We start from the raw sequence: 11,133 nt of genomic DNA, 5'->3' as shown, positions 1-11,133 counted from the left end.
GATATTATGGGTATTGGAGATAATTTGAGATTTGAGTTTTAGGAATTGATCTTGGGTAACACTGCCATCCACCTTCCCCTCGACAATTTCTACTTTGGGTAGAACACACCTTTTTTTTTTTTTTTTTTTGGATTTGCCATGTCTATAATAATCCATCTAAAATTGAAGAGAAAAAAGATTGGAAGAGAATTAGAGAGATTTGGAATGAAAATAAAGAGATTGTATAAAGTTGGCGTGGTTTATATAGAATAAAAGTAACTTGTGAAAATATACTACTAGGGAACCCTCATCTTTTAGCAATTTAAGCACGACTCAGTTCACCTTTAGATCCATTTGAATTTCTTTCATTATTTCCACACCTTTTGCATGTTTGCTGTTTGATTGCACTCCATCTGTGTAAGGATTATCTTAACATTTTTAACTAGTTATAAGAATAAACACACATGGATAGTCCATCTAATGATATTCAGTTACAGGTGTGGTAATTGCAGGGTGGAAGTTATCTTCGTTAATCAGGTAATGAAAGAACAATGGTGAAGCAATCATCATCGACTTCCAACATTCTTAAAACACAGTTCCAGTGAATAATTTATTTTACAGATGGTGAACAAACATCTTCAAATACACATTTGTTGATCAAAACAACAAAATCAAATCAAGTTTCTTCAATCTTCAACATCGATCATTCAACCACAACAAAATATCGCCACGAACAAGCTCAACATTCTCATCGGTTTCGCCAAACAACAGTGAATGCATCATCCCTTCGTAGATCTTCAAACTCTTATCCTTGCTCTTTGCCTTCTCGTACAGATCTTTACTCACTTCGGGATCTGTAACAACATCAGCGTTTCCATGTAACACGATGAATGGAATGTTCACATTGCTTAATTGACTGCTCAAATATTCCGTCACTCGTAGCAACTCCACCACTGTCCCCAATCTCGGTTTCCCTGTGTATCTCACCGGATTCATACCAGCGATGATTCTCTTTTCGGGAACTTTCACAGATTTATCGACTAAATCAGCCGTCGGAACGATCGCCAAACTTGGGGCGAACTTGGATACAAACATCAAAATCTCAGGAATCGGCCAACTAGGTCTTACTTTATCCGAGATCTTACACATCGGAGCGATCAGGATTGCGCCATCGAAGAATTTAGGTCTTTTGCATTCAATCAAGAGACAAATTGCGCCGCCCATGGATTCACCGAATAAGAATTTAGGGAGGTTTTGATAATTGGCATCGGTTGAAGTAACGACCGATGAGAAGAACGCCAAGTAATCTGCAACGACATCGTCGACGTTGGGGACGAAAGCTTTGAGTCCTTCAGATCGGCCGTGGCCTTCCATGTCAAGTGCGAAACAGGCATACCCGTTGCCGGCGAGGAAGATCGCGGTGGCTTGGAAAGTCCAGCTGATGTCGTTGCCGTACCCATGGACCATACAGATGATTCCACGTGGTGGGGTGAGGGGAAGCCATGATCTGGTGAATAAAGATAAGCCTCTTGGTGATTTGTAGAAAGAAGTAGTGGACTTGATGTTATGGAGTTTGTGGTATTCTTCTTCATCTGGTGTATTTCCCCAATAAAATTTTCGTTTCTGGAGAGCCTGTTCTTCCTCCATAGTAGTGGGGGTAAGCTTTTCTGATCTGTTTTGCATTATTCTTCTACTGTGTTTTACTTAATGGGTTATGATTTATGATTATAGTATTCAAACGTGGCTTCGAGTTGCGTTCGTATGTAGTGAACATGATAATTGATACCTGTTCGTCTGCCTACCACCTGTTTGTCAAAATGGCACAACTAAATATGTTTTGGACGTACTTGTACATTCCATTTTTCTTGTTTTAAATTGATTTTGTTTGAAAATTGTAACATTATTTTTATCCGTTGTAATTATTATCTGTGACATGTTATTATTGATTTTGGTCTACTAATTTTTTTTTATGTTCATATATTTGACTAATGATCAGAATTTTGTTGACCTATCATGATATCGATATCGGAAATCAAATACAATCATATCCATCTTCTACTCACTACATAATTAAGAGAAATTGACTTACAAATTAATTGTTTTTTTGTTTTATTTATATTTAGACAATTTTTAATACATTTGACCATTGTTAAATATGTTCATATATGTTCGTAGTATTCGTAAAAACGTAAGCATGCATAGGTAGAACGTCTAAATCTAATTTCATTTGAAGAAGTTATGATTTTTCAAAGTTTCAGCGTAGCAGTATATGACATAGAAATCGGTTGAATGTTAGGAAAAACAATATAAACGAGAGTTGTAGATCTTGTTAATACTTATTCGTCGATATAAAGACAATCGAAAACGGATATCGTATGAGAGAGTTATGATTTTATTCAGACTTTAACAGCCTAAGCTCGTTAAAACTATAACATTAAAAATAAAGTGAAAAATTAGCCGACGGGGTCTAAACAAAAGTTGTAGATCTTGTCGATAGCTACATGTGGGTATAAAGAACGTCAAAACGAAGCTCGTATGAAGAAGATATTATTTTAAAAAGTTTTAAAAATACAGGTGTGTCTAAGCACGTGTGACACACGACGCACACTGACAAATGGATGTGGACCACCAGATTTTGGACACGTGGCAGCAAGGCAGAAGAGAGACGTCACAGAAGTGCGTGTGGCGTAGGATAGGTAAGCGCAACACGCATATCAAAATTCGGCTATAAATATGCTGCAATGCCTCATTTGTTCCTCACACCTCTCCAAACCTTCCCTCTGATTCTATGGGTTATAGTTATGAAATTCCTTAGTGTTTAGGGTATTTTGGCGAAGCTCTGAGGTTCCTGAGTGTCCGACATTAGTAGCTATTAGATCAGAGCTCTACAGTACAATTTCCGAACTTTTGTCAGGGAAATCTCTATAAATTGAATTACACTCAATATTATTTTTGTGTAATTTATATTTAAATTCATAGCCGTTGTTATGAATTTATAAATAAGATTTATCAGTGGTACCAAGTCATATTACTGATTGATCTACTTACGGTGATGGTGTCTAGACTAGATTTAGTGAGGTGTTTTGTTAGGTTGTCAAACCCAACAAATGATTGGGGTACAATATACTCCCAAAGAAGACTGCTATATTGCACTAAAAAGTAGCATATGATAAGCAGAGTCGATCCACAGAGACACATGGCTAATGTCTATACCTTTTTGTGTAAGGTAATTTAGTCACCAAGAAATAAAAAGGGGAGGCGGGGAGAGGGGGGGTTGTATGTAACAATTCAAATAAATGAAACAAAGGACAAACAAATGATTAACTAATTAAAGTAAGTTCAGATTTTTTAAAGACTTCAACTCTATGTATAATGACTTAGCAATGTGATTCCAAGATGATATGATATTTGTTCAGTTCTACCTAAATTGGTACATAAAAGTGTTAACAAACTCTAACACTTTCCATTCACCACATTAATTAACCAAAATGATTAACCATAACCTCACTAACCTAATCTAAACAAGCTCTTAGATTTAGATTGAAAGATTGCATTAAACTTTATGTGAATGTTCCGAAAAACATTCAATACTCCTCACAAGCTCGGGAGCGTAAGAATGTATGAATATGATTTACAGTAAATTTATTCAAAAGAATTCAATTTAGTGATTGTTACTTGCGCTATTTCACAACACAATTATGGATTTTGCAAAATAGATAACTTGAATGATCTAACGCTAATTCAAATGGTCAATAAGAACTAAAATTGAAATCAAACATTCGATTTAAATGAAATCAAATTCACTAGATAGAAATTAGAAACAACCATCAAATCACATGATTGAAATCACAACTAAAAAGTCAAGACATAAAGTTGGAGAAACTAGGGTTCTAGCCACACATGGCTAGAACAATGAACAAGTCTAGAAAAAAAAAATGAAATAATCCGCATACGAGACTTACAAATCCAAAGACAAATGTTTCCAAATGATTACAACTGAAACCTTGCAAAAACCTTCGAATTTGCTCTGGAAATGAAGTTTCCAACACCTTCTTGTTTATATCGAACTCCTTTGCAAGTTCTTTGGTTTTGTCCCTGTCTAAATTTTGTGACAACACTAACTCTAAAAATTCATTGTTAGACAAGTTTAAACCCTACTCGGTTGAGGGATGGATCGTATTCACAAAATTGACAGATTGAGCATCAGAAGGAACCTTTTTTGCTTCATACATATCGAAGTTGATAACTTCCACATCAAATTCCATAGTTAAAGTTCTGTTGTAGACATCAATTTTTGTTTTAGATGTTTTAAGAAAAAGGTTTATCCAAAAGTATGGACATGAACTTGGGGAGTCATCATCTCTCATATCTAGAACATAAAAATCATTCGGGAAAACAAATTCCTTGACTTGTACTAACACGTCCTCTAGTACACCCTTTGGGTGTACTAGTGACCGGTCGACAAGTTGGATGATCACACTGGTTCTGCTCAATGTTTCTACATCGATTGATTTATAAATAGAGTATGGTAGGACATTTATAGATGCACCAAGATCGAGCATGGCTCGAGGTACATGAAGATTCTCCAATTTTCATGGCACGATAAAGACACCAGGATCTTTGCACTTCGGGGGCATCCTCTTTTGCAAAAATGCAGATACATTTTCCCCAACTGTTACGATTTGGTCTCCTTTTAATTTCTTTTTGGTTACACATAGATCCTTAAGGAACCTTGCATATCTAGGTATCTGCTTGATGGCCTCGAGGAGTGGGATGTTAATTTGAATTTTCCGGAACATTTTCATGATCTCTCTATCTCTTTCTCTCTCTCTCTCTCTCTCTCTCTATCCTCTCGTTCTTTCTTTGTGGTCCTTAATCTTTCAGGAAATGGAGCAGGTGTGGTTTTAGATTCGGTGATGACAGGCTTCTTTTGGGTTGTTTTTTCTTCATTTTCTTTTCTTTGGTTGCCTCTTCTACCGATATTTTTTCTTCCTCTTCCTCTTGATCAACCAGAATTGATGGACCATCGTAACTCTTTCCGCCTCTCAATGTGATGACACACACATTGTGCCTTGGATTCGCTTCAATCTGAGAGGGTAACTTTCCCTTAGACTCTTGTTTGCTTACGAAGGTGGCAAGTTGTGAGACTTGTTGCTCTATGTTCTTTATTCTTGATTTTGTTTTTTGTTGGAAAACTTGTGTACTAGTGGCCAAACTCTTCACTATGTCCTCTAAGGACATACTTGACGAATCCGCTTGCTGAGGTGGTTTTTGTGACAGCCTTGGCTGGAAATTTTGAGGTTGAAAAGGTGACATATGTTGATGTTAAGGAAATGGTGGTCTTTTTGATAATCCCCATTTTGATTTCCTCCCCAACCTTAATTGTTGTTCCATCTATAGTCGCCCTGCAGCTGCTCGTATCCTCTTTGATTTGACCCAGAATACCCTCCTAAGGCATTTGCTTCCGCATAATCTTCTTCTTGAAATTGAGGGAACATATCGGTAGGGTGCCCCACTTGAGTGCAAATACCATATGAAACGACCCAAAAATACGGCCCGAAAATTTCATTTTTAATATAACCATAATCATAAAACGGAGTATATCATAATAAAACCATGCGTTGCAAATCTCAAAACCATACTAAAATACAAATGAGAAAACGGTGTCATAACTGTATCAAAACATATATAAGATAACTGATCAACTCCCAGGATAAAAACTGTGGCTGTGGTGTGTGCGATGTCATCATCGCGAGCCCTTCCCTCTGCTTGCGGAAGTACCTGAAACCAAAACTGAAACTGTAAGCACGAAGCTTAGTGAGCCCCCCCAAACTACCACATACCACACAAACATATAAAGCACATATTGGGCCTTGCCCACTGCATCGGACCGAAGTCCGACTAACCGGGGCCTTGCCCCCTACATCGGACCGGAGTCCGAAGCTGACTGGAACATCGGACCGAAGTCCGAAGCTGACTGGGATCTTCGTCCCCTATATTGAACCGAGTCCGAAGCTGACTAGGACATTGGACCGAAGTCCGAAGCTGACTGAGACATCGGACCGAAGTCCGAAGCTGACTGGGACCTACGTCCCCTACATCGGACCGGAGTCCGAAGCTGACTGGACCTCTGTCCCCTACATCGGACCGAAGTCCGAAGCTGACTGAGCATAGCATAAACATATCAACTGGCATAAACACATATCCTGTCTGAACCACGAAGGCATCAAACATACTAACTACTACATCGGATCGAGGTCCGAAGCTGACTGCTAGTTAAACGGGCCGGCATTGTGGCCTTAGACCCGTTACTACTGGAAGGAAACTCACCTCGTGAACTGGCTGCTGTGTGAATGGCTTTGGAAGCTAATTGCTACTGCTCCGGTATCTCCCCGGTTACAAGGCCATAAACACACTCAATCAAATACTAAACATTGCACTGGGGTAAAATGACTCTTTTACCCTTGGTCAAAGTCAACCCTCCCGGTCAAAGTCAACCCACAGTTGACCTGACTCGCCGAGTTGGGCCACCAACTCGCCGAGTCTCTAATCTCATTTCACAACCCCACTCGTGGCTACTCATCGAGTATGGCATCGACTCGACGAGTACTCTCTCTATCCCAGAACTCAGACAATCTTCATCCGACTCGCCGAGTCATATGAACAACTCGACGAGTTGTTCTTGAGCTTAAGAAGATTGCCTTGGACTCGCCGAGTTGTATGAACAACTCGCCGAGTCCCTCCATTACTGAGTCTACTCTCCGACTCACTGAGTCCACTCTACTACTCACAGGCTTCCACTCGTCATCACTCAAAAGGGGAAAAACGGGGACTCGCGACTCGACTCACCGAGTCGTTCTTCCGACTCGCCGAGTCGCTTGCATGCAACAACTCAAAACTCGATTCTGCTTGAATCCAGTGTATAAAACTAATAGATCTGGACTCCCTTAACTCGATTAGCACGTAAAGATTCTATCTTTACGTGCCTATATGCATCCATGAAGCTAAAATGGCTCAAAAAGCATAATAAAGGCTAGATCTAGGGTTTTCATGCAAGATAACTTCAAAAAGGCAATAGATCTGGGCTCTACAACTCCTAAATGAAAAGATCTAAGGATATCTCGACATAATAGGGCATCCATACAATCATAAGGCTTGAGAGAAGCATCAAACTAGATCTAGAAGAGTTCTAATGGAGGTTAAAAGCATAAAACAGGAGGGAATCCAAAGAATACCTCAAAGAACTCTGATTTGCCCTTGGATCTTTGCTCTACACCTCTTCTCCTTGCTCCTTTCTTCTTCTCCTTCTTCAAGCCTTCAAAATTTAACACAAGAACACTTAGATCACTCAAGGATGGATTAGGGTTTTCTCACAGCTTTCTGAGGGTGAAGGAGGCGAGATTGGGGGCTATAAGGTGGATTAAATAGTGAGCAACCAGGGGATTTAGGGTTTCTCCCAGGCAGGCAGACTCGCCGAGTCCCGAATATGGACTCGCCGAGTCGCCGACTAACACGTGCTCGAAATCCCGTCCCTACTTGGCGAGTCAGGCTATGAACTCGCCGAGTCCCTCTTGCAAACTTCTAATTAAATACTATGGAATCATCATACCGGGGACGGGTCGTTACACCATAAGGGTGGGGTATGGGTTGCAAACCTTTATCTTTAGCTAGCATCATTACCATTTTTGTAAGTTTGGACAAATGAGCTTCAATTTGAGGATTTTGGACTTCTTTTACACCTTGGGGTGCATCCGTATACCACCCATCTTCTTGAGAAGTGTGCTTTGAATCTTCAGCCATATTCTTTATCAATTCCCGAATTTCTGTTGGCGTCTTATCAATAATAGATCCTCCACTTGAAGCATTAAGAAGCCTCCTTTCCCATGGCAACATGCCTTCACAAAAGTATTGAAGGAGGTTGTATTCGGAAATTCCATGTTTTGGACAACGAGTGCACAACTTCTTGAACCTTTCCCAATAGGTATGTAATTCTTCATTCTTTTTCTATTTGATGCCGATAATTTCCCTATGCAAGGCTAAATCTTTCATTTCTGGGAAATACTTCTCTAGGAACAACTGTGCAAGATCTACCCATGTAGTAACCATCCCTAGTGGTATGTCATAAAGCCAATCTTTTGCTACATCTTGCACCGTGAAGGGTAATGCCCAAAGCTTGATTTGATCCTCTGTGACATTGTGTGGTTTCATGCCGATACACACAACATGGAATTCAGTGAGGAACTTGTGGGGATCTTTGTTTTCAAGGCCTCTAAAGGTTGGGAGTAAATGAATGAGTCCGGATTTTAGTTGAAGGTTTGTGGCTGTCGGATATGTGATGCAAAGAGGTTGTTGAGTAACCTCTTGCCTCGCCCATTGGCGAAGGGTTTGCTCATGTGGTGGATTTGGAGGACCTTGATTCCCTCCATGGTTATCTCCCATTGTATGAGTATGAATTGAGGTATCTGTGGGCATAGAGTTTGGGATATTATAAGTAGGTGAAGACAGTGGAGTGATATTTCTGGGTAAGGATGGTTGAGGTGAGAGTGAGAGAGTTTCTGTTTGGGATGTGGATACACTTGAGAGGTGTATATCCTCTCAAATGTTAATGACTGGAGGGGTAGATGATGAAGAAGTCTCGGAAACCGGTTGCTTCTTACGAAGCTTGGCTTGCTTTCGTAACTTCTTTGCAGTCTTCTCTATCTCCGAGTCAATTGGAAGTGATGTACCTGTACGAAAAGATCTAGGCATAAACAATTAGTAACACCGTGTCCCCGACAACGAAGCCAATTTGTTTAGTGTGACAAACCAACAAATAAAGGGATAGATAATAACAATTAAGTTCAATTTTACTGCTACAATATACTAGAGATAGTATAGAATAAGCAGGGTCGGTCCATAGAGATACGAGACTTATCGTTTAACCATATTTTTCATGTGACACATCAATATCAATTATTAAAAAGGGGTTTTTTTGGTGAAATTAAACCTCATAAACAATTTGAAAACTAGATAAGAACCCTAATTCCATTGATCAAGTGAAAAGGGTACCAATGGATTCGTGAAGGATTTTTGATGGATTCTTGATAGATTTCCAATGGGTTTATGCCATATGTCGGAAAACTTACACTAAATTTATCATTAACGGGAAAATCTGAGGGATAGTACGTGCTATTTCGTGCTACTAATTCAGTCCACCCCTGGATGTAATACTTCAAATTGGTGCACGTGATGTGTATCTATTGGATGTACATAATCGTCAACAAACATTTGAATAATAAATATTATTAATCGTCAATAACTATCACATTGTTAACATAAGTACATATTTGAAGCCGATCGACAATAAACGAATTAACTATTAATAACAAACATATTTTCAATTTTCAGTAATGGTTTTCAAACTAATTATCTATTTCTAATGGCATTCAAAATGCATTGAACTCAATAAAATTAAAGTGATTGCCACATCATCATTTTATATTCCATACAACTCTATCAAATTTTGTTGAAATGCATTGAACTCTATAATATTCAATGAAAAATGTTATGGTTTGATATTGTGATATAGTTTGTGCAAAATATTGTTTGAATGGAACCTAATATTCTTATTGTGTACAAAGGATCCATTTAGAAGCTATTTATACAGGAATACATGAAAGGTCGAACTATCCAATGGGTTGTATAAATGGGTTATACACAAATATATATACTAACATCCCCATATAGTTTTATCGGGAGGTAAATGACAAACATTAAAACTGGAACATAAAAAAGTAAATAAACTCGAGGGAAGTCCTCTTGTGAAAATGTTAGCATACTGAGAAGAAGATGGTATGTAAAGGATGGGGATATGACCGATAGCAAATTTGTTACACACAAAGTATATGTCATTCTCAATATATTTTGCTAAGGGATTGGATGTCGTCTATACAAAACTAATGTTATCACATAAAACTAAGGTAGCTTTCCATGTGGGAAAATGAAGCTCAATTAAGATGTTGTAAAGCCAAAATATATCCACAAATGTGTCAGCAATGCCCCGATAGTATACTTCAACATTGGATCTGAAAACCATACCATGTCTTTTCGAGTTCCATGAAATGAGGTTGCCCCTTAAAAAGACATGATAGCCAGAGGTCGATTTCCTAGTGGTGGGCATCCCCCAAGTTAGCATCAAAGTAAGTGACTGGGGATATAGTTGGGGAGACGTGAAGCTATAGGCCATAATGAAGAGTAACATATAGATAACATAAAATACATTTAAGAGCATGAAATTGAGGCTCCAGGGTTATGCATGCAGAGACATATTTACTGAAAAACAAATGCAACATCAGATGTCGTGAAAGTGAGGTACCGCAAAGTTCCTACAAGGTTGCGGAATAGAGCCAGGTCGGCAACAGGAGGACTAATGGAGTCTAGTTTGTGAACTGGGTTTGTAGAAGTTCGACATGTGTTCTAGTTGGTCATATTATCATGCTCTAGAATGTCAGGTGTGCACTTTTTATAAGATAGAAACAAACATTCAGAAGAACGAACAAAACAAATACCCAAAAAATAGTTAAGTTGCCCAAGGCTAGTCATGTCAAACTCATGAACGAGTTTGGTGATGATCTGTTGTAGTAGAGCTGCAAAGGAGCTTGCGAGAATAATATCGTCAAAATATAATAAAAGATAAGTTGTAGCCTCTAGGGTCTACAATATAAAAAATACAAGTTAGTACGACTGTATTGGAACCCAATAGATATAACATGGTCATGGGGGCCTGTTTCAAGCCATATAAAGATTGCTAAAGATGGTAGATATGGTCAACATAGTGAGGATCCTGAAATCCATGTGTTTGATGCATATACACACACTCTCCTGTAAGTGCACGTGAAGAAATACATTCCTCATGTAGAGATGGTGGATCAACTAGTATTTGGAGACCATGATACTAAGAACTATGCGAATAGTGGCCGGGTTGACAACAAGATTGTAAGTCTTATATAGTCAATGCTCTGCTGCTGACTGTGCCTATTCGCTACAATTCATTCCATGTACTAAGATAAAGTACCATCTACATTAAACTTATGTCAAAATAGCCACATAGATATGACAATATTAACCCTTGAGGGTTGGGGGATAATGTTCCAAGTCCTATTTGTGATAAGAGCA

The 11,133-nt window shown here is 38.7% G+C and overlaps 1 protein-coding gene across 1 annotated transcript; it reads right to left on the bottom strand.

Annotated features, from left to right (window-relative positions):
• Positions 1 to 534: 534 nt before the first annotated feature.
• On the bottom strand, positions 535 to 1,796 carry LOC145102065 (alpha/beta-Hydrolases superfamily protein). The gene has a single exon (XM_079039399.1). The coding sequence runs from the start codon at positions 1,660 to 1,662 to the stop codon at positions 673 to 675; it is 990 nt and encodes a 329-aa protein (XP_078895525.1). The 5' UTR covers positions 1,663 to 1,796; the 3' UTR covers positions 535 to 672.
• Positions 1,797 to 11,133: the final 9,337 nt, after the last annotated feature.

The sequence above is a fragment of the Lactuca serriola genome, chromosome 4 (genome assembly GCF_051521515.1).
Source record: "Lactuca serriola cultivar US96UC23 chromosome 4, Lser_US96UC23_V15, whole genome shotgun sequence".
NCBI lineage: Eukaryota > Viridiplantae > Streptophyta > Magnoliopsida > Asterales > Asteraceae > Lactuca > Lactuca serriola.
Note: the sequence above shows the minus strand (reverse complement) of the source record. Positions and strands in the feature narration are given on the sequence as shown.

Excerpts from the sequence above, each read along its gene's own strand:
- LOC145102065 (XM_079039399.1), bottom strand. The coding sequence starts at position 1,662 with ATGCAAAACAGATCAGAAAAGCTTACCCCCACTACTATGGAGGAAGAA.